At 39.9% G+C, this 25,212-nt stretch overlaps 1 protein-coding gene across 5 annotated transcripts in view; it reads left to right on the top strand.

Annotated features, from left to right (window-relative positions):
• Nucleotides 1-25,212, top strand: part of LOC135216988 (uncharacterized) — a 358,855-nt gene that overhangs the window by 205,814 nt on the left and 127,829 nt on the right. For all 5 annotated transcript variants that reach the window (XM_064252540.1, XM_064252538.1, XM_064252539.1 and 2 more), the window contains 2 exons: nt 14,403-14,718; nt 23,225-23,363. In XM_064252540.1, coding sequence (XP_064108610.1) covers nt 14,403-14,718; nt 23,225-23,363 — 455 coding nt within the window. The remainder of the gene's footprint in view (nt 1-14,402; nt 14,719-23,224; nt 23,364-25,212) is intronic.

Here is a 25,212-nt window from a genome sequence, read left to right as displayed (position 1 = left end):
AATTACTTGTGATGAAGATAGGAACGCTCTACAAAGAGACCTTAACAAAGTATATGATTGGGCAGAGGTAAATAGGATGGTATTTAACTCTGATAAATTTGAATCAATAAACTTATGGAGCGAGAAACGAAAAGCTATATGCATATAAGGGACCTAATAATGAGACCATCACAAATAAGGAAGCAGTTAAAGACCTTGGTGTGATGATGAATAGGAACATGTTATGCAATGATCAAATAGCACTCTGTTGGCAAAATGTAAAGCAAAAATGGGAATGTTGTTACGGCACTTCAAAACAAGAAAAGCTGAACACATGATTATGCTTTATAAAACATATGTTCGTAGTCCACTTGAATATTGCAATATGATATGGTCCCACACTATCAAAAGGATATTGCACAAATAGAGAGTGTACAAAGGTCCTTTACACGCTAGAATAGAAGAAGTTAAGGACCTAGAACTACTGGGAAAGGACTACCAATTCTTAAAATTATATAGTCTGGAAAGGAGAAGAGAACGCTACATGATAATTCAGGCATGGAAACAGATAGAAGGAAGGAATAGCAGAAAATATCATGGAACTAAAAATATCAGAAAGAGCAAGCAGAGGTAGATTAATAGTGCCCAAAAATATACCAGGAAAAATAAGGAAAAGCACACAGGACATTAATCCACTACGCACCAGCATCGATATGCAGCGTCTATTCAATGCGTTGCCAGCTCTCTGAGGAATATATCAGGAGTGAGCGTAGATGTTTAAGAATAAGCTCGACAAATATCTAAACTGCATCCCAGACCATCCAAGATTGGAAGATGCAAAATATACCGGAAGATGTACTAGCAACTCTGGTAGACATTAGAGGTGCCTCACACTGAGGGACCTGGGGCAACCCGAACAAGATGTAAGGTCTGTAAGGTAAGGTAAGGTCTCTCTCTCCTCTCTCTCTCTCTGGTTCGAATATTTTTCTCTCCCCCTTTTCTCTTGCTCGATATATATATATATTTATATTTTCTTTCTTTTCTTTTGTCTTTTTCATTAATAATAATTTTTTTGTTGGGAAAATTTGTGTAAAAATTCATGATATTTAAATTGTAATATGCTCCCGTGTTGTTTTCAAAATGTACTGTTTTTCTGGAAGAATCACTTGTTTACCGCGGGTATCCTTCAAGGTGTGGCTAGCCTATGACTCCTCCTCCTCTCTGTAGAGTGAAAATCGCCCTTATGGCTAATTTGGTAGGGTCAGTTTGTATATTAAGCCTTGCTTTTTGACTATGTTGTTCTTTGTAAAACCAGTATGCCTCAGTAAAGGGTCCGAATAGGACCGAAAGTACTCGGACCAACTCGTTTTTTTTTTCATTTTTTTCCTTCGTGGCAAAAAAAAACCTTTATTTATACAAGCATCACGTTTTATATACTTCGTGATCAAGTTATCATTATTATATATTATATAATTAATATATAATATATAAATATATATATATATATATATAGATATATATATATATACACACACACTATATATATACAGTCAATCCCCTGTATTCACAGACTCCCCTATTTGCCGGGTTTCCCAGCGATAATTATTCACTAAGTGTATTTTGAGGTTATATTCATAACTAAATACAGTTTTGATACAAAAATTAATTACTAATATTCAGATATTAATATTAATTAATAGTGTATTAGTAGATTAAAATGTCACAATGATAATAATAATTTCTCTCTCTCTCTCTCTCCTCTCCCGCCCGTCTCTCCTCCTCTCTCCTTCTGTTCCCTATCCTTCTAGTCATCCCCCCTCTTCTCCTCCTCGTCTCTCTCTCTTCATCTCTCTCTCTCTCTAATTCCTCTCTCTCTCTACCCTTCACCTCTCTCTGCTCCTCCTCTCTCCTCTCTTGTACAGAGATGTATATTTTTTTTTTTATGATAAATAGAGGATTTACTAATTTTCAAATATTAATATTAAAGTAAACGGCAATGATATCAATTCATTAAAGAAAATATAATATAGCAAATTAGTAAGATTTTAATTTATAGATTACAAAATTTTGTAAGTATGAAGAGAATCCATTCTACCCTGCATCCTTCTTTTTTAGATCCAGATACTAAGCTGAGGTTCAGAGCTGTCAAATATGTCAAGTAATGTGACAGGAGGGGGAGTGTGTTTCCAACTAACTAACTCTCTCTCTCTCTCTCTCTCTCTCTCTCTCTCTCTCTCTCTCTCTCTCCCTCTCTCTACTCTCTCTCTCTCTCTCTCATCTCGTCTCTCTCTCTCTCTCTCTCTCTCTCTCTCTCTCTCCACAAGATACGTATGTCATAGTGGTAACTCTCTCCCTCTGTATAGGCTGGAAGTCTGAGATTAAACAATAACAATAAAATTTGTGTGTGTGTGTGTGTGGGCTGCATGTATATATTTTCAATGGTAAAATGTTTTAAGATTACTTTGTAATATTGATAATATAAGCTCAAAGATTAATGCAGTAATAGGATAGTGATTTAAAGTATATTTGAAGTAGAATGTTATCTAAGGTATACATTCGTTATTTGTAATTTGAACTTTCAATATAGCAGTTATAAAGCATGATAGAGGAAGTTCAATAAGCATTTATAGAAGGAGTTTCTAAGTATTTGTGGGTTTTAACTATTAGTGGGGCATCTGCTAAGCATCCCCCACAAGTTAAGCTACAAATGTCATTTAATATCTAATTCACTCTACCTCGCAATTAATATATTTTCATATGTTAACTGAAGGGGAATTTTTTTTTTAAAGAAATTTGTCGGCTCGTGGGCGTGAACCACAGAACCAAGAATTCAGGATATTCAGTGATCTTGCTTGTCAATTTTTGGGGGGTACAAAGATAGAAACCATGATTATTCATTTTAATTTGGTAATGGTATTTGTGATTTTAGACAGACTGTCTTCTATTGACTTACTTTTAATTCTTTATTCTTTCCTTGTATACAGTAAAACCCCTTGATGTTACTATACTTTCTTTGTCACACTTCCAATTATCATTCATAGTATCAGCAATATAAAGTAAACGTTAATTGTGAACATTTAAAATCATAAGTTAGTTACTTTTATTTGTATAATTGTCACTAATATCGTGGATGTAGTGCACATCCTAATAAACCAAGGCACATATGATTATCACGTGATTCCCTTTTTGTAAAATTATATTGTAAAATCTTTTTGTTAAATTATTATTATTTTATTATAGGTATGTACAATATAGCTTTATATATAGCCTTAATCTTCATTATGAAGTGAGAGAGTGCATGCCAGTGACAGGGTCCAAATTTCTTAGAGGATATGATATTATCCTCAAGTGAGATCAAGATGAGAGGTAGGAAAAAGGTTCCTTCAATATCCCACTATAAACGAAAAAGGGAAGATGGAAAATATGGTAAGGTATTTGTGTAGGTCATCCCTGCAGTAGAAAGTAGACTAGCATCTCAACTCTTTGATCCCAGTTACAAATCGGTTTGCAGAAGTAGCCAGATTAGAGGTCATGAACTCAAACTTTAGTGAGAATAAAGCCTTCCATATAGACATGATAGGCTCTCTTAATATTTTTTTTAAGCCACAAAATTTTATTATACTAAGGTGATCTTTGAAAGATGGTGATAAAGAACTGAGGACATTGGTGTTGAGTAGACTGAGACTAGAATGTACCTCTTCAGATCTCATGTTTGGCACAAAATGATTTTTTGTCAGTTAGCTCTTGCCTTATCTGAAAAGTGAGGGGAGGGAAAGGACCCAAGGCATCATCTGGACATCACAGAAGTCGTGTTCATGATAGTCTGCCTGTTTGTCATGTGTGTGACTTATATGATTCACTTACGTGATTTACCAAATCACGTGGATATGCCCCGAAGAAAGACCTTTTCAAAGGCTGCAGGGAGACTTGTGAGATTGAAAAATAACTATGAAAATGTCCTATTTAAAGTAGGAATTTTGAGGGTCTCTTTTATGTTTGCTGAAACAAAACTCCCTTCTTAAAGTTCATGACCAATGTGTTCATGCTGAGGATGGAAGACTATATGTAAATGTATCTCTCTCTCTCTCTCTCTCTCTCTCTCTCTCTCTCTCTCTCTCTCTCTCTCTCTCTCTCTCTCTCTCTCTCTCACACACACACAGAAGTGTTTCTGATAACTACAAATGAACGGTAAGTTATGAATATACTTTTATTGAAACCTGTACATTAAATACTTTGTCAACATTATTGATAGGGATAAAAATAAAAAATAAAAAACCGTTTCAAAATGAACAAGAATTAGGAAAAATTTGCCTCAGGCTACATAGTATAAATGAATAGAAATTTGGTGGGCAGACTGAGGCCTGTTTGATGTTTTGAGTTTATTCTATGGTGAAAGGGTTTTCACCTTGAAAAAATTTTATTTTGCATCGGCAAATAAGAAATTCATGAATTTATACAAGACTTCTTAAATTTTCTAACGTATTTCTCATCGCAAAATTCCTTATTTTTAACAAGAAAGCACTTAAAGCAAATACATTAAAAACTCAAAAACATTCAGTTTCGTCAACTTTACCCTGAACTCTCTTGATACAGTATTTGGATTAACTACAAAAAAACTTGAAATATTTCATTTAAAGGCTTTCATCAGCCTTGTAAGAATAATTAGGCTTCGGGTATTCTCTCTCTCTTCTCTCTCTGCCCCTGTTCTGTTGCCACTTATTCTCATATTAGAGTGGAATGCTTGAGGTCAACATTAAGAAATACTGCTTGTATTCAGCCTTCGGCTTCCTCGCCCAGAAATAGATTTTTCATACGTCAAAATCCCTTTTTCATGACGTGAAAAAAATGAGGGAAAATGGTGTAGAGTGGATATGTTAAGTGTTGATTTTCATGGAATAGCATGTGCCAAAGCAAGTTTTCAAGATTTTTTCTTAAAGAATTGCTGGGAATAGTAGCAGTGGCCACCAAAGTTTTACCCACTGGGTAAGGTTAAGGGAGTCATCTTGGTCTTCCTAAACCTGCATTCTTGTTTTCTATCTTGGGTTATTAGCAATTAACGCTTATGGGATGTTTCTTACTCTATCCATCAACCATCAAATGATCATGTACACTTAAGCAGTACCTCATTTTACATTCTTAAAAGGGCCATTCTTTATGATAAATTACCCTCTTTCATGAGTCTTGGATCCAGACCTTTTTTGTCACAAAGAACTCTGCTGGATCCTCCTTTTGTTCAGTCATCACTACAAGGTAGTCAGTAGTTTAATCATGGTGCCTAATTTGACATTTGGTCTGTTTGAGGGGAAGGGTTAGATTGAAAAAATTACTACCAAATTGATTTTGTAGTTTCCATGGAAAAGTGACACTTGTGAGTGAAGAGTACATGGCACTCTGAGAGATGCATGCACACTGGCTGATACTGCATCTTCTCTCCTTTGGACAAAAGTTTGCGATGTCTGTGAAAATACAAGCATTAAAATGTTGGCTGTATGATTGATGGATTTGCTTGAAAAAAACTAATGTTGCCTTTTAAATATTTACATTAGTTTTTTTGTGTATTGTACTAAAATATATATATGCTAATTTTCCTTTTAGCCACAAAGGAAATTATTTTCACAAGATATGTCAAATACTTGGTAGTGAAACTAGTTAACTTGCTTTACTTATTCATGATTGGATTACAGGTAAAGTAATCTCATCTATTAAAAACACTGTTGGGAAATAAAAACAGTTATGTACTTCAAAATAAGGTCTTTTCTGGGCTCAGCTCGTGTCGCTGCGCGAAATATCCTTTAATCTATTATTTCTAGGGTAAATGTACTAACACATACCAGAGAATAAATAAATAAAGAAAAAGGTCAGTACAACTGACTCGCTCACCCTCCAAGATGGTGTCGGTATGAACACTATGGCGAGTGAGACCACTACCACGAGCCGCTTGCCCATAGAAATCTCCCACTACAAAATCCCCACAAGAGGGGAGCCGACCCACAGAGTGGGCAGCAACTACTACTACTCCATCCCATGCTGCCGACTGCTGCGCCTCTGGTGGCCATCCTTTTCAGTTAGCGCACACTGTATACACGTGCCCTTTTTTGCTCTGTGTTTTTGGTGCCTTATTTTTGGATTTACTCATCATGGAGCGTGCAGCCATCGCAGCAGCTAAGTTAAGTACTCAATGTTTATTGCTATTTGGTTTTTTCCGTCCTTGAGTCAGTATTTGCCGTTTTTTAGGTATAAATACGAACTCTAGGTCGGAAGCATGGCAGCATGGTTCTGCCTCGTGGCGGGTTCGTTCTTGGTCTTCCATACCCAGAACCTTCCCTTACTTTTAGTACGCTCTATTTTTAGTCATCCTATTTGTTTTAGGGTACAGTCTACGCGGTTTATGTCATGCATGCATGTCTTTTTACCTTACGTAGGCTTCTTCTATCCAGACCCTAGCCACGGCTCTTGGTATCGGCCCCGGCTAGCTTTGAGTGGTAGACTTTCTTTCGGATTAGTCGTACACTCCTGGATTTTTTCTCCTACTATTTTGTTTTCTTTCTTTCAATGTTTTATTTAATTTATTATATTTTGTTAGTGTAGGCGTCTGGCTTCATCTAGCCTAGGTTATGGCCCATAGGGCCCATGCGCTACCGCTCTTCAGTTCGGTTGCTTCCTTTTAGCTTCTCTCTGATCAGCCGGTTGTGTATTCTAGGCCTTATCGTTTCATTGTTTTGATGTTACCGCCCCGTGGTCACTACGTGATCACGGAGCAGCCAGACGCCTGTCCAGTCATCTTCCCTCCTCCCGCTCTTCCATAGGGCCGGGGGGAGGGTTGGTCTGCCCACGCTCGCTCCGCATACCCGAGCCTGCCTCCCTTTCCCCCCAGTCGGAGGGAGTAGAGGGACGGGACAGACCCAGACTGGACTCGACCTCTCCAGCTTCTCGGTCCGGCCGGATGGCTAGGGGGGGGGGACTGGCCTTTCCCCCCTCCGTCGCTTCTCCGTCGCTCCGTTGCTAGCGCGAGTCTGTGTGTCCCTCTCGCCCTTTTCTTTCCCACCTTACTGGGGCTCCTTTTCTACCGGAGCTCCGGCATCCAAGTGGAAAGGTGCTAGTTCACCCCGCAGGGTGGACTGAGGCATACAGTTGGTCTCTACTAACCCCTCCGTTCGCGCTGAGGTCGCGACACGCTCCGCCACGCACTGGACTTAGTCCGGTACGTTCGATTTTTATAGGTTTAAGAATTAGTTATGTTAAACTAAGTTAAGTTTATCTTAAGCTACCTTAAACCATCCCCCCTCCCTCCTTGTCTGCCTCACCGGATCTCTCCGGGGTTATAGACTATTCAGGCGGTAAGGGAGGGGTTATGCCCAAATTTTTTCCGAGCTTCGGCATGCAGCGGAGTTCTTCTGTCCTTTAGCCTGTAAGTGATAGCCTTTAAGATGCTCATGTGTCTTTTCACTTACAGACCACCAACTGTGAGCATCCGGGATGCACCGCCACGCCTCAAGACCCCGTGGACATGAAGTTTGCGGTCCCATGCTCCATGCGCGACTCCGCACTGGGACCTCCAAGTCTGGTATCACGAGACATGCACCATCTGTTATGATCTGGTGAGCCAGCTCTTAGACGGGGTAACGTATTTCCAACTCCGTTAGCCAGTCCCTACTTCGTTATAGTTCTTAAGTTTTAAAAAATTCTAATCTTTCTTAAACTTAAGATAAAAATACAGGGGATTTCGCATCCCCTATAATTTTAAGTTAAGCTTTTAATTTAGTTTTAGTTTTAAGTTTAATCTTAAAAACTAATAAATACCCTCTCTTCCAGGCTCCGGCTGTGAAGGACACCGCACTGGCAACCCTGCGGGCCTGGGTCGGCGGTTTTGGGAAGAACGCCGCCAAGGGTATGCCCTACATTCTCGAGAAGAGGTTGGCGGTCCTGATCTTCCCCGGAGGCAAGTCAACGGGCTACGTCGACCCAGCAGAGGCGGCCCCGACTATTGCGTTCATCCAACAACAGCTCGCTGCCTCGTTGACGGATCCAGGCCAGGACATCTCCTCGGAAGAAGTCGCGACGTTAGATCTAAACATTGAACCCATGGTAGGTGTAGACGACCTGTTGGTCGAGGTGAGTACGTTGGACGCCCAAGGGATGCCCTTGGGTGCCACTGGATCTTCACTACCCCTGCAAACTCTCCATCCTTCCAAGGCTTTACAGGTACAGAACTTTATACTTCTCCTGATGCTTCCGTTAGACCTAAGGTCAAAGGACAAGCAGTAAAAACCTTGACTAAGACGTCGTCGTCGTCTAAAAAGACGGCGTCGGCGTCATCATCATCTCGTAAGTCTCCGGCTAAAAACCCCGGAGATAGGAGGTCTAAAGCTATCCGGGTCCGGCTCCAAATCCTCTAGGAGTAGATCCTCCAGGGGAGAGATCACACACTCCAGCGGAGTCAACCGTTACCACTACCTTTGGTTCCGGTTCAGAGCCACCCGTCCACCTCCGCAGCAGCGTCCGGCTTTGGATCCCAACGCTCGGCCTGTTGCAACAAGTGGGCGATCTGGTGGGTCTCTAAAAAAACCAGTATGGAACAAGATGTTCTCCCGGTTGTCTGAATAGGATCAACTCCCAGGACAACATTATCGCCGGACTGAGCCAAGCTCCGCTAGCTTCTCCCCCACCCTTCAGCACAGGGGGAGCGCAATTGCCTCCGTATGACTCTCTACCTCCGTTCAGTATGAACAATCCTTGGAGAGTAGCGTCATACGCCCCCTTCCAGGACGGGCTTATTTCTATCCCGGAATGTGGAACTCGTAGGATTGAAGACTTCGAGTTCTACCCGGAAGACCTTCAGCCTCCGTTCATCGGCTACGCCAGGCTCACCGCCTCTGCCATGACTCGAGACGATAAGGTACCTAAAGAAACAGTCCTCTATTCACGAGACCAGGCTCAAAGAGAATGGCTCAGGTGTTTTAGAGGACATGGACTGTTCGAACACGAAAATACAGCCGTTTAGAGTCCTTTCACAATCTTTACAATGGAAGAGAGTACCCCGCTCCCTTTCTTGACAAAGATTGCTACGGTTACCATTCCAGCAGCCCCAGAAGGGGGATTCGTTTGCCTCAGCTGAAAGAAGCGGACCCTACGTCTCCTTTACTTCCCTCAGCCGGTGAGTTGTGGGAAGATCTGCCCAACACTTTTTCTGCGGGCAAACTCAAACCAGACTGTGCTATGGAGCAGTTTGGTGAGAAGCTGCCTAGACTTCCAGATAGCCTCATTCAGGCAGAATTTGATGCCAAGTCTAGGTTGGCCAGGTCTATCAATACCATGGCCATGACCGAGGTGGCTACCATTTCCTATGGTTCTGAGCCACTTTTTAAGCTGATCACCAAGTCACTGACTCAAACGGTGCAGTCTGATATGTTCGAGTTCGCCACGGCTAGAACAAACTGTAGGAAACATGTCCTCCAAGAAGCAACGATTCGGCATGAACCGAATTAGTTGCTTGCATCGAACATCTGGGGAGCAGGACCTCTTCCCAGATGCGATGGTGAAGGAGGTCCAGGCAGAGGCTACAAGGCTTAACCAAAGCCTTAAAGATCGTTGGGGTCTTACGGCCAAGAGACGCCAAGATCAAGTTGTCAGAGGTAAGGCTCAGAAGAAACCCAGACGTTTCCAGCCTTACCAAAAGAAACAGCCACACTTTACCCACCTGTTCCAGCTGTCCCGTTGGTGCAAGCAGCCCAACCTTCTACCTCCAAGGCTCAATCGCAGCCTATCTATGTCATTTCCCCCCAGCCTAAAACCCTCCACCTCTACGCTCCTCTCTCCCCAGCCTTCAATCAAGTCTTCGAGGGCCAGGCTTCCCAGAAGTATGACCGCTCGGGTAAGGGAGGCAGAGGTAAGCGATCCTTTCGTCAGAGAGGATCAGGAGGGTCCTTTAATAGAGGAAAGCATTTCAGGGGAGGCCGCGGAGGCTACCAACACCAATGAGGACTTTTCAGGTAGGGGGAGGGAGGCTGTTTCACTTCGCCACCGGTGGAATTTCAGCAGTGGGCGCAAAGCATTTGTGTCAAAAGGCCTGGGTTGGAGTTGGGTAGCGAACCCGCCCCCATCCAGACCTTTCCGCCAACTTCCATCCAAAGAATTGACGGAGTATGCGGAGGACCTCCTTCAGAAAGGAGCTATAGCGAGAGTCAACAGATTAAAGTTTCAAGGGCGCTTGTTCAGCGTTCCAAAGAAAGGCTCACAAAAAAGAAGGGTAATCTTAGACTGTCCCGCTTAAACTTAGCCATTCGCCTGCGACAAGTTCAAGATGCTCACGATCTCGCAGGTACGGACCTTACTTCCCCGTGGGGCCGTCACCACCTCTATCGATCTTACAGACGCTTACTATCATATCCCTATTGCAAGGCACTTCCGTCCGTATCTGGGCTTCAAGATAGGAGATCAGGCATTCTCCTTCAAGGTAGTTCCTTTCGGGCTCAACGTAGCACCCAGGTGTTCACGAAGTTGGCGGAAGTGGTAGTTCAACAACTAAGATCGCAAGGGGTTATGGTAGTAGCGTATCTCGACGATTTGGTTTTAATCTGGGCTCCAACAGTCGAGGAATGCCACAAAGCAACACTGAAAGTGATTCAGTTCCTGGAATATCTAGGCTTCAAGATAAACAGGACCAAGTCAAGACTCACTCCAGAGTCAAACTTTCAGTGGCTGGGCATTCAATGGAATCTATCCTCCCATACTCTGTCGATTCCATCAGCCAAGAGGAAAGAAATAGCGAAGTCAGTAAAGCAATTTCTGAGTCACAAACAAAATTGCGTCAAGAAGAACCCAGGAAAGGATCCTGGGTTCACTCCAGTTTGCATCAGTGACAAACATCTTGATGAAAGCCAAACTGAAAGACCTAACCAGAATCTGGCGCTCACGAGCAAATGTCAGGTCCAGGGACAAATTATCCTCAGTCCCTCAGATTCTACGGAATCGACTACGCCCGTGGGCAAAAGTCAAGAACTTATCGATATCAGTGCCCCTTCAGTTTCCTCCTCCGGGATTACCATCCACACAGACGCTTCGTTAAGCGGTTGGGGAGGATATTCTCAGTTCAAGAAAGTTCAGGGAACTTGGTCACCTCAGTTCCGTCAGTTTCCACATAAACGTACTGGAAGCAATGGCAGTGTTCTTGACTCTAAAAAGGTTACGTCCGCCGAAGTACTCCCACATAAAGCTAGTCTTAGACAGCGCAGTGGTAGTCCATTGTATAAACAGGGGAGGCTCCAAAGCACGTCATCTAAATCATGTCATGGTAGCCATCTTCTCCCTGGCGGACAAGTTCAGTTGGCACCTCTCCTCCACCCATATAGCTGGAGTGAGAAACGTCATAGCAGATGCTCTATCCCGATCAGTACCTCTAGAGTCGGAATGGTCACTGGACAGCAGTTCGTTCCAATGGATTCTTCAGAGAGTTCCAGGCCTACAAGTGGATCTTCGCATCCCAAGCGAACCACAAACTCCCATGTTATGTGGCCCCAACCTGGACCCTCTGGCCTATGCCACGGACTCCCTGGCCCTAGACTGGAACAACTGGGAGAAGATTTATGTCTTCCCTCCAGTGAATCTTCTCATGAAGGTACTGAACAAACTCAGGACATTCAAGGGTCAATTGGCTCTAGTAGCCCCAGACTGGCCGAAGAGCAATTGGTACCCTCTAATTCTGGAACTGGGTCTTCGCCCTCTTCGAATTCCCAGTCCCAGGCTCTCCCAGTCAGTGCAAACGAAGACTGTGTTCGCTTCCTCAGGAATTCTCAAAACCCTAACTTTATGGATTTCATGAAGTTTGCAGCGAAAAGAGATGCGAATATTGACCCTCAAAATATTCTCTTCTTGGAATCTGATAAAAGGGATTCAACTTTGAGACAGTATGATGCTGCTGTCAAAAAGTTAGCAACCTTCCTGAGAGAATCAGATATTAGAATCATGACAATCAATTCAGCTATATCCTTTTTCAGATCTTTATTTGAAAAGGCCTTAGCAGCTAGCACCATTACGACAAACAAGTCAGCCTTGAAAAAGATTTTTCAATTTGGTTTCAACATAGACTTGACAGACTCCTATTTCTCGTCTATTCCCAAGGCTTGTGCTAGACTTAGACCTTCTGTAAGGCCTACGTCAGTATCATGGTTCTTAAATGATGTTCTAAAGCTGGCTTCAGAAACTGATAATGACACAGGTTCATTTATAATGCTCTTAAGAAAAACTCTATTTTTATTAAGCTTGGCCTCAGGAGCTAGGATTTCAGAACTGTCGGCATTATCCAGAGATCCGGATCATATTCAATTTCTTCCCACAGGGGAAGTGCTACTTTCTCCGGAACGTAGTTTTATAGCAAAGAATGAAGATCCTTTGATGAGGTGGGAACCATGGAAGGTTGTACCCCTTCCACAAGATATATCTCTTTGCCCAGTATCGACCTTACGAGCCTTTCTGTCCAGGACCTCCTCATCCTCATCGGGTCCTCTCTTTAAGAGAGAAAAACTTTGGTGTACTTTATCTATTAAAGGCATCAGGCAGCAGATCCTGTACTTTATTAAGCAAGCCAATCCTGACTCTTTCCAAAAGCACATGATGTCAGGGCAGTAGCCACCTCAATTAACTATTTCCAACATATGAATTTCGATGAGTTGAAAAAATATACTGGATGGAAATCGCCGACAGTATTTAAGCATCATTACTTAAAGTCCTTGGAAGCTCTGAAATTTTCAGCAGTTGCGGCGGGTAACATAGTTTCCCCCGACTCTGCTTAATCTTTAGTAGAAGATCCAGTCCTCCTTTCTACATGTCTCACCCAACAGTTCGTCTATGCCTGTCATGTTTCATCTACGTTTACCTTGGGTCTTAGCTGCTCTTATGGTGATATGGTGGGTGTCCCTTATTTTTTTGCTAGGGGCACTCACAATCGATTGTATGTATTGATCTCTTTGATGTGATCCCCTTATTTTTATGCTAGGGGATACATCTTATTTACAATGGTTACGGGTTTTGTATATTAAGTCATATACATTCCCTTCATATATTATTATTATTGAAGTTTGTTCTGTTCAAGTTATTGTTATAATTGCTTTTGAGTTCTTTGTACATATCTATACACAGATACTGCTTTTAACATATATTCCATGTAAGCCCTGTATATATGTAAAAATTAAGTTAATTTTAAGAAATATTATTAGCATTAAGTTTAATTTAAGTAATATTTCTAATTTTGTATCATTGTGTATATGTATATTTATTAGCAATTATATTCCTTCTTTTTATGTTATCTTTTATTTGAGACCCCTTTTTGTTTAGTTGAATTTTCTTTACAATCTTGTGCTATTTCTCTGGTACGATTTCGCGCAGCGACACGAGCTGAGCCCAGAAAAGGGATTTTGACGTAAGGAAAAATCTATTTCTGGCGATTGGCTCGTGTCGCCAGCGAAATCCCGCCCTACCCATCCAATTTTGCTCAAGATTAGTCTGCTAACGTTCAGGTGATGGGCCACCAGAGGCGCAGCAGTCGGCAGCATGGGATGGAGTAGTAGTAGTTGCTGCCCACTCTGTGGGTCGGCTCCCCTCTTGTGGGGATTTTGTAGTGGGAGATTTCTATGGGCAAAGCTGGCTCGTGGTAGTGGTCTCACTCGCCATAGTGTTCATACCGACACCCTCTTGGAGGTGAGCGAGTCAGTTGTACTGACCTTTTTCTTTATTTATTTATTCTCTGGTATGTGTTAGTACATTTACCCTAGAAATAATAGATTAAAGGATATTTCGCTGGCGACACGAGCCAATCGCCAAGCAATAGATTTCTCCTTACGTCAAAATCCCTTTATTATTTTTAAAGACAGATCTGATAGCTAAGTACAGTGGGTGTTTTCCTGCAGTCACGTGATCATTGTTTCATCCATAATCCATAGATTACTAAGTCAAAGTACTGCCTATTTTATATTAAGATGAGCACAAAATTTTAGCATACCAAGTAAAGCTTAGTCATTTAGAACAAACAAAATATAGTCCAAAAAGAAAATGTGTTCCTTGGTTGCTGAAATTTTACCAGTAATATGTTTTCTTTGACAAATGCAGATCTTGGCTAATTGAGTTGTGGTGCAATGGTGTTTTATGATCTGTAATAGTGTACCAATTGGAAAGATGAAGATATTTTCAAAAAGATAGACACTGATCTAAAATAGTTAGATATTGCATAAGAACATAAGATTTAATTTTTTAGATTAGGAAATTTTCAAGTATGTGGAATATGTTATAATTAAGATCAGAATAGTTCGGTGTACATGAATTCATAGTTTTATTTTTCATATTTTATTTTCCAAAAGGAAATGAATGCTAGTAATGTAAAAATTAATACCAAAGGAGAACTGTAAATGTTCTAATACATTTTGTCTTTGCAGTTCTACGTAAGCAGCCAATTAATCCAAAGATGGCCATGAAACCACTATACTGGACAAGAATACAGTATAATACACCAAAACCTCCCAAATCAGAGACCTCTGAATCCGAAACAGAAGTAGAGTCTGCTGATGAGGGAAGCAAGGAGGAAGGTGAAGAGGTAAACGATGCTGGTGAGGCTGAAAAACCCACCGCAGATACTACTGACAGTGAAAGTAAATTAAAAGTGGAAGAGAATTCAGAGGACATTAATAAAGAGGAAGCGGAAATGAGTGACACTATGAAAAGAAATAAAAAGAAAAGGAAAAGGAAGAGAGAGTAAGTACCAGTTCTTTTGATGGATATTGTTGGTTTGCAGGGTTGATTTTTCACTTTATTTTAGACATGTTCATGAATGGAAAGATTAATAAAGATGCTTAAGGCCCGTTATTTGTTCCCTTGACAGTTCTGTGATATCTTGTATTTATTAGTGAAAGTTTTTTTTTTTTTTTTTTCCCCACCAATCAGAACCCATGAGTTCCTACAATGATACAAATGATTGCCTTTTATATTAGGAGTATTCATCCATGCAAGCCAGAATGATTATTGAACTTAACAAGGTAGTTAACTGGTGGTTGCCAGGAAGTAAGTCGGGTAATACCCTTCACTCACCAACAGAGCAGTGAGGATATGCTTTTTGTTTGCTCTCTATGTGCCTATTGTGTTGAATGAGTAACTTCCACTCTTGTTCTCATTGCAATTGCATAATATTCTTATTGTTCCATATACCATCTGATAATAAATTGTCACTTTGGTCTTATCTTTTTTATGAGAAGATAACCAATGCCATAGTGGGGATTTGGGCTGCCACATAGTTGCTTTTTGCCCCCCTTATGGGTAGACTACATTAATACTGTTTTTTGTAAGGACAAGGATTGTCTTCAATCCCTCCCTTTTTCTAATGTATGTGCAACCTGGTCTTCTCCCCAGTGGAAGAAGATTGATGATCTGGTACCAGGAAGAGAGAGGACAGGTGATGCTTTCCAGTGTCTGATGCTGTGGGACCCCTCCATTTCTTTCCTTCCTCCTCAAAGTGTAACAAACCCTTTCTTCTCATCAGGGTACAAGAATTATGACACTTGGCACTTGTTGTCACATGAGAAGCTGCATCACTTGGCGGCTGTTGATTTATGGGTATCTGCACACGTTTTCTTAAAATTCCAGGTTACTCACTACAGATGCATTCCTCATTGACCTTTTAGCAATAATAAGCCCAAGCCTTCTTTTTACACAGCTATTAGTAGCTGAGATTCCAGCTGGTGTTTTGATGTATCCTGTTCCATACCAGCCCTCCTCCTCCCTTGTCCTCTCCTCACTGCCTCCCCTTCCCCTCCTCCTCCTGCCTCCTCCTCCTCCTCCTCCTCCCTCCTACCTCCTCCTCCTCCTCCTCCTCCTCCTCCTCCTCCTCCTCCTCACCTCCTCCACTTAAGAGGAAGATGGTGGTAGTCTAAGCCCTTGCATAAGAAGTCCAGGAGGACATCACTCATGCACTCTTCTTCATAGCAGGTGAGCAGAAGTACCAAATCACCAGCCATCATCATTGGTACTATTGGTGTGGTGGTCGTTCTTCACATGATCACTTAGACAAGAAAATGGCTCCCCTTCCCCATCCCCCTGTGTACCCTAGGTCTCTCACTAGGTTGGATATCCATAGATGAGGTGCCAGTTCGCTGTCCAGTGATAATTGTACCTCAGAGAGAGTTGTTGTTATGCATGCCTTCTTGGACATGAGGACTGTCCCTTCACTGTCCCACTATGTGCCCCAGGCCCAGGGCTCACATCAGGACCCCATAACCCCCTAGCTCCCCTTGGACTGGGTCTGTAGATGTGCCATAGGTTGCAGCTTAGGGTAACCCCCTACTTGCAACTTGTAGACATGTGCAACACGTTTCCTCTTCTTGCCTTGCATAATTCAAGAACAGGAATGGTTTTGCCTCACTTTCACCTTGTGCACGCTCTCATTCTTTACATCATCGTGCTCTGTTGTGACAAAATGGAGGAGGGGGGGTCAGTGGTTTTTGGGTCTGAACTCTGTTCAGACAGTAACTAGTAATGGGTCTTGTGTACCTTCTCTGATGAGAGGCTCTTTTGTTTCATGACAGAATCAGGAAAACTGGCAAAAGAGTGGAAGACTAGTGTGGCCACTCTTCACTTGAAGATAAGGCAGCTACTATTGAACCTGAGAATCTATGGATATTATTAACCACTTTTCACTATGTCTCCCAAGTGCAGGGAAAATGAAGTGATCTTGAACCTCTTTGCACTTGCATATTGACTCTTCTCCCTTGCCTTCCCAGGCATGGAGAGTTGACCGAGTGCCACCTTTTTTTCTCTCTTCATTTCACACAGTCATCAAACTGTATGAAAGTTGGGTTGTTGGTGGTATACAACAGAACTCTGTTTAAGGTGCTTCCAGTGCTCAGAGGATCACTTTCTATGTAGTCGTTTTCCAGTCAGACTAGAATGGTCTTTTACCCAATAGTACCTTCTACTGCTCTCTTGAGTAACTTTTTATTAACTTACACTTCCCAAAGATTGAATAATCCATTTCCTGCTATTAGTATTAGTATGCCGTTGTGTCATCAATCTCTGCTCCTTCCACAGTGGAAACAATAATTATAGCCTGTTGGTTCTTGCATGAAGGTGAACTCCAATCCATTCTGAGGGTAGAAAGGCATTTTAGATCTCCTTTTTCTCCCCATTATTGCTGTTGAACTCTTCCATTCTCTTTCACCTTTCTTTAAAAGCAAGAAGAAAGTTTGGATTGGTGTTGAACTTCACAGTACCATTTCTGCGGTAACATGAAGTCAGCAGTGGCATGGGGAGCAGGAGCCTTGCATTCCCTTCCAACAACCAGTATATTATCAACCCTTAATCGCAGCAAAGTGTTATGTAACCAAACCATTGTGTATGGTTAGTAGGTCTTTAGGTTTTTGTGTTGGGAAGGAGTCATCTTCGAAGCTACATCTGATCCCAAGGCTCCATGACATTCTTCAGATCATATTCCTCCTAGTGACCACTCTCTCTGGGTCTCTGGGTGTTCATTTTAGAAGGGATGTTTTTTGTGCCCAATGTGAGCCATAAAATTCTTTGTGAAGGACTTGGGCTCATAGTTTGGAGAACTGATCCGGTTTTTAATCTTCAGTTAGCACTGGAGGTGTCTAGGAACACCCTCCTTTTCCTGACTTCATAGGTACCCAATAAGTTATGACTCCTCTGAGGATACACAAAGTCAAGGCATAAGACTAGCCTTAGCCCTGTAGGATGAACTTTGTATCCCTTCCTTCATTCTACCAGAGGGACATCACCCACAGGCCCCTATATAATTCCTGGGACATGCAGTGGTCACTCACAGGTTGTGTAGGCACCCTGCTCCTGCTGGGCAAGAAAAATATCTTGCTTTAGCACTTTAGTTTAATGTAAGCCTGGGAAATAGAGAGAGACTGGTTCCTCCCATATGTCCATTCTTGATCAGCATCTAGTTGGAGATATAAGCTAGGTTTTGCAAGAAAAAGTATCTGCACTTTGAAGACCCAGTCTGACTACATAGTTTTATGTTTCTTGTTTTGAGTTACCTACAGTAAAGAACAATCACACTTGATCCTTGTGCTGATGATCCACGTCATGCCCTTGGACAAGGCTGAACTGGTGTTGGAGAGGCGTGGTCATAGCTGGAGACAGCCGTGTGACTGAAAGTAGAAATATACAAAAAAGCCATAATGTTGCTAAATATAGGACAAATGCTTAAATAAAGCAAATTTGCAGCTTGAAGAGCCTTTGTCAGTGGTGAAGCTGGAGAAAAAGTGCAACTTGACAGTGAAGCTTATGCACAGTTTCAGTCTTTGCTAGAGAGCAACCATAGACAGATACATTGCTGTCTGTCAATAATGGGCTGATGGAAAGTTAGACACCATTTATGGGTGAAAGATGCTATTTATGGGTGAACAGCTGGAGACTGCGTTGCAACTAGAGGAAATGGTACTGCTGATGGCAGTTGGAGGCTAGAAACAAGGGTGCTGCTAGAGGCAGATGAGTGTCTAGTGCAGGAGTGTAGTAGAAAAGAAAATACAAACACTAGAATAATGTCAGAGCCAGAAGAATAGTTAAAATGAGACTTCTTGGGGTGAAGTTGTCAGAAATCAACAGAAGAACTAAGAGAAGAGTGGTGTAGGGAAAGACCTTCTGGAAATGTTGAATACTTGCCTCAAAAAGTTAAAGAAGTTGTAATTAGTGTCTCCAACATGTTTAATGACAATGCCGTGTTTAACTTTAGGCAGGCAAACTTTAAAGAAATGCCAGAAACAAATGTCTAGACAGTTTTGTTGTGCGACAGGGGTCCAGTAACTCTCAAGCTAGTCCTAGTGCCAGTAAAGAATGAAGAGGGGAAGTAACCTCAAATAATGCCATTAAAAAACGAAGAGAAATAACCCCCAATATGTCCTTGATACCTGAAGTCCTTCTAGAGGGAGATTCCCCTTCTGAACAATAACCTCTCCTCCTCCCTCTCCCCTCCTCTCCATCTTCCATACGCTAACAAGTGTTTTTCATAAAGTTAGTGTGTTGTTAAATGTTCATTAATTCATTTTATTAGTCATTTATATTTATTTATCATTGTTTTCTTTGTTTTCTGTATGTAAAACTGTGTTTATTCCCTGTAAAATGTATTTTCTGGGCTCAGCCGTGTCGCTCCGTGAAATGTGTCCTGACATGTCCAATTTAGCAGTTCTCTGGTATCATAGCAATATTTTACTAGAAATAGTGCTAAAGAGGACACATTTCACTGGGCGACACGGCTTCCTCGCCCAGAAATAGATTTTTCCTACGTCAAAATCCCTTTTTTGTTAATATTTTGGGGGTTTGGAACACATTAATTGTATTTACATTATTCCTTATACAAATTATTGTCTTGGTTTTCATATGTTTCGGATTTTGTGAGAGGTTCCAGAACGGATTATGTACTTAAACCGAGGTACCACTATATATATGTATGTGTATATACAGTAGTACCTCGAGATACGAAATTAATCCGTTCCGAGGCGCCCTTCGTATCATGAGGTTTTCGTATCTTGGACCACATTTTACATGTAAAATGGCTAATCCGTTCCAAGCCCTCCAAAAACACCCCAGTAAATTATATTTCCAGGCCTAAAACACATGTTCTAGGGTTACGCGCCGATCCAACGGAAGAAATATGACTCCAAAAAGGCAAAATACTCTACATACTTGAGTAATATTCAACTGCATGTAATGTTCAACCCCATTTTTACTGCATATAATAGGAATTTAGCATATGTCCCTTAGCAATAAGCCTAGCCTATGTTAGCAGTTGCTACTGTAGCCTAGTCTATGATTCTGACATCTAAAACTAAGAGCTAAAAGCTTAGAATATGCCAATAAAATGTATAAATAATCAGTATGTACTCATTTCAAATAATTATTAATTAATCATTAACTATAATACACAAACAAACAAAAAAAAAAACCTTCCAATCGATTATTTACTTTCAGCTCTTACCCATCTTACGAGTACCGAACGAACACCAAGCAATCATTTTTCCTAGCACACAGTAAGCCATAAATTTTCATTAGTATCTCTCTTCAACTAATGAAACAACCAAACAGTATAATAACCATTCATTTCTATTCTTTATTCTATCTTTACCTAATGTTTTCTTTATTAAATGTATTGCATGAATAAGTTTTTCAATTTACAGCAACCTTTTACCAATAGAATACTTAAAGCACAAGGGGTAGATGCTGACCAATAGGAGAGCAGGACCTTATGGGGTGACTAGCATCAGGAACCAATGGGAGAGCGGGAGGATGGTGGCGAGTTTACTCAGTTGGCGGCGCGGGAGTTTTAAAATAGTTCTCGGTGGTCCGGGCGAATCTCGGGACTTTACAGCAACAACCTTTCGTATCTTGAAAACTTTTCGTATGTAGAGCAGTAAAATTTTTCGCATTGGCTTTCGTAACTTGGATTTTTTGTAAGTTGAGCCTTTCGTATCTCGAGGTACTACTGTATATATATGTGTGTATATATATATATATTATATATATATATATATATATATATATATATATATATATATATATAGATAAATATATATATATATATATATTATATTTATATAGTATATACTATATATATATATATATATTATTATAAAATTACATATATATATATATATATATATATATATATATATATATAGATATAAATATATATTAATATAAAGTCAGATATATAGGTAAAATGTATCAACGTATCTTCTGTTTAATTTGTTTATTTAGTTTATGTATGTATTGTTTGTTTGGATGGTGAGTCCCCTTCCATGAAATAGAAAGCAACTGTGCTTCAGGGACTGTTTATCTTTTCTTTCTCTTTATACTGCCCTTGAGTCTTGGCATTTCTTTCTCACAAAAACCTATCTAATGATGTGATTTTTTCCTGCATTTTGAAATGTTCCTGAAGTTAGAAATAGCATTATCATTCAGCAGGTTTATAACAGTGTGTTGAAGCTTTGTCAGGGTGATATTGTTCAAGAAAACATTACAGCTCCTGCCATTTTTGACATTTCTTTTAGTAATGGAACAGGGACTTCCTCCCTTCCCTCCTTCTCTGAAGACAGTTCCTCAGCTGCTGTCTCTATTACTCCCTCTGAAGGTCTTGCAGTTCTTTTATGGTGGGCTGTGCTTTGTGCTCCTCCAGGAGCTCAACCACATCATCATCACTGAGCCCTTGGACTTTTCCAGAGAGACAATATTCTCTCCACCAGGCTCAGCCATGCTAGCATCTCTAGCCTTTTTAGGAGCCATGATGACTCAATTAATATAAAACTCAAGGAATAAGAAAAATCAGACTCCCACAAAGTTTAGCAGAGATGCGCAGTGAACGAGACTTACTCATTGACTACACTCTTCCCTTTGTTTCAGTTGGGAACAGCAAATGCTTATTGCATTAATCACATACATGTTATAGCTGGTCATGTTTGTCTGTCCTTTAAACCAAGCAAATGCCTGTTAATAGATTAGATTTTTCCATGGCAAAACATCTTTAATCAAAGCTTATGTTAAGCAAGCCATTTATGAGAGTTAAGACTTTTAACTCAGTGGTCTGGTTAAACAATAATATTAAGGCATCATAATAATAAGGCAGAGGAGGAGAAGTCATAGAGAGACACAGTCTTCTTTTCAAACTAGAGGACCCCATTTTTACAGCTTGCAATCCATCTCTTCACTTTGGCTAGGGCTTTTTATGATGGCCTTGTCCCAATCTCCTCCAAGGACTGAATCTTTTGAATTCTCCAGGATTAAAGCATCCTAGACATTAACATTACTAGGATTTTATTAGTTTTCTTCGCCTATAGGATCTTTTTCTTTGTCTCATATAGTTTCTCAAGTCTCTGTAGCCTACATGAAAATTTGATTTATCCTAACAACTGTTCCCTTAACATTTTCAGTACCAAAGATGGTATTAGTACAGGAATGCATTTAACCCAAGTATCTTATGTCAAAAGCAGGCACTGGTGCTCACATCATCTCTTACCTTCATTACCATGACATAACTCATTTTCCAGATGTGAGAGGAGCTGTGCATGACTAGCTCCTTCACACATATGCAAAGAAGGTGAGGGTGATGTGTGATTATTTCTTTTTCCCTGCATGTTTTCTTTTTCGTATTGCCTTATTCTTTTAGTTCCACTTACAATATTCTGTTTGTTATCTCTGCAGCTCTTCAACAGTCTGTCTTTCTGTGTAACATAGGACCTCACTTTTAGTAAAGCTATGTTTTAAAAATTGCTTTATCAACTAGCCAAGTCAAATATTTGATGAGTAAAGCATGTTAGTCTGCTTTCTCTTCTGGTGCACAAGGTCACATCTAACAAATGATGCAATCATTATTTTCCCAACCCAGTGGTGTCTGGCTTTAGGATAAGTAGGCAGTTTTTTCTTACTTCTTGCCCCTGCATCTCATCCCATTGTGCTCATTGTTTTAGCTTATTGTAATCTTCTGTTTTGGGTCATCTGGACGTAATCACTTATCATTTCTAGCTTTTCAATCTTCAAGTCACCATAGCTGGGATCTTTTTACATGGAGTAAGGATAATTATGGTTAATGAGTTTGTGTAAACCCTTGCTTTTAAAATGTTTTTACAGAGGCAGTCATGAATTTTTTATTCACATTATCAGCTTCTGGGCCAGGTTTGCTTATTTGGTATGACTTAATGTCACCATAACTGCAGATGAACTTTCATCCTTAGGTCTGTGGATAGCATGACTTATTGAGGAAGTGCAATACCTTCTTATCTGGTGATGTAATCTTATTTAAGAGACCCTGCTATCCATTTCAATTGCCCTCCCACCTAAATTGATATCTGTCTGTGTGAAGCAATGGCTTTTAGTGCCACACTTCAAAATTTGTTCAGACATATTTTTGTCATAAGTAAACCATTTCCTTATGCCAAGCTTCCACTTCCTCCTATCTGGTTGGATACCAATGCCCTGGTTATTAATTAAAGCTACATATTGATTTCATGCGAATCTTCAGGTCCTTATCTCTTATAAGGGGATCTCTCTCACTGTGAAGATAACATGGTCGCTTTCGACATTTTTTCAACAAGCATTTGATTGCACAAACTGAATCAAAGCATGAGGTAATGTATAGAAAATGGTTTGTGGAAACAAAAATTTTTTACTGCCTTCATTGTACATTTTACCTTGAGAACTCTGTTACAGTTCCCTTAATGTATATTTGTTATTGATGTGGCCTCTCATATTTCAGACAACTATCTGATACTCCTTTGTGGGATGAATTAGAAGAAGAAGAATTTAATGAAACGGAATTTGTTAATTTATTTTCAAGACAAGTTACACAACCAAAGAAGAAGGAAAAGAAAGAAACAAAACCAGCCAAAATTCAGGTTAGTATCCTTTTTAAATTTCATCTGCTCTTGCCGGTAGGGTTTGTTGTTAAATAGCATTTTTTTATATACTTTTAAGTACCTGAGTAAGATGACTGAAAAGGAATTGTCCTACTTACTCAGTACATTGTAGGGCTACAGGTTTGAACACTGAACTGTCCTCATTTTCAAACTCAAGAGGAATATCGGAAAAATTTGAGAGAATCATCTTCCCTTTTAAAGTTAAGATGTGATACACACTAAGAAAAACTGACATGTAAATTTTCAGAACACATACTATTATTTACTAGTCTGATGGTTCAGTGAAAATGAGATGAGTAGTCCAGTGCTTGTGCAGCATGATTCTCCGTATATGAAAGGCTGTGGTTTGTATGTATATATAGGCAAATACTAATTACTACTTATAAAATCTGGCATGTTTCTAAAGAACAAAAATAAAGCAACAGTTATATTAAGATAACTACGTATTAAAACATCATTTTAACTATGTATTAAAACATCTACTTTAATTACCCAAAAAATATCACCACTCACTCATAAGACAATCAATAATTATATGATCCAGTGGAATATAAAGGGCCTGTAGACCAGATTACACCTTGAAGAAGTACTGTTTCCTCAAAAGACTGTGAACAGACCATAACTATCTATAGATTACTATTTATCAGCAACATCACAGGAAGTAGGCAACTTGTGTACTGTAACTGATGTACACAATAAGATGATTTATGATCAATTAATTTTGAATGATACTAATTACAATATTCAATAATGAATAAATAGAAAACAATGATTGTACCATCTGCATTTTATAAAATCAACCAAATAAAAGTTATAATGTAAGTAATTTTCAAGTATAAGTAAACTCTAAGGAAATTTTAATGCCCATAATCCTATTTGCGATTATTATTGTACATCCCGAGATCATGAAGGAAGTGTAGCAGAATAGATCACAAATCGGATCGCCGATAACCAACTCCACCAATAACTGGGGACTGTACATATTTAAAGAAGCGCATGGGTACATATTTGTGGAAAGCACATGGGTCTTTTCATCAGTGAATTTTGCACTTGGCTCATTAAACATACTTTATAAATTTTAATGGGACGTGTAACAACCATAGTTACTAGTTATAATTTTCAAATTCTAGTTTCACATAATGAAATAATCTCACCAGACTATTCCTCATTAGTACAATATTCATAAAGTTGGCTGAAAAATATGAATAAAAGGAACATATAGTAGTAAAAACTAGAATTGATTCTTGAACACCATGACATTTTGTATTAGGAAATGGAAGGAATGTTCTAGATCCCAAGAAATAAGCAACATAGTATGAGAAATTTTGAACACATAAGCAGCAACAAGAATTTGAAATGAAAATGTTTGTATAATTGAAGATTATCTCTGAATCAAACCCATTAAATTTTGAAATGATAGAAAATATGTTACAATAGAAAACTCGGTATGGAAGAATTGGATTATGCCATTTCAAGTTACAGCTAATCTGCTCCTGATAGAAATAGCATTTGTTTGTAAATGATCTAACATCTAGAACCATTAGCAATATGTTCATCCTATAACTTTATAATAATTTGTTCCCTGGAGAATGGTCAGATATAATTATTCCTGCTTGACCAGGAAAAGACCCAAGTATTATAATGAAAAAAATTGCGGATCAGTTTCATTAATAAGTTGATTTGCAAATAGAGAAAATGGTAATTTTAAATTCATGACTCATATGGCGTATACAAAAATATGATATTGACACCTGCCCAGTTTGGATCACAAAACAATAACACTTCTATAAGTTCACTATCCAAGTTGAAGACTACATCCATGGAGGAT

The sequence above is a fragment of the Macrobrachium nipponense genome, chromosome 7 (assembly GCF_015104395.2).
Source record: "Macrobrachium nipponense isolate FS-2020 chromosome 7, ASM1510439v2, whole genome shotgun sequence".
In the NCBI taxonomy this organism is placed as follows: Eukaryota; Metazoa; Arthropoda; class Malacostraca; order Decapoda; family Palaemonidae; genus Macrobrachium; species Macrobrachium nipponense.
The sequence above is the reverse complement of the archived record's forward strand: the minus strand, read 5'-3'. Positions and strand labels throughout refer to the sequence as shown.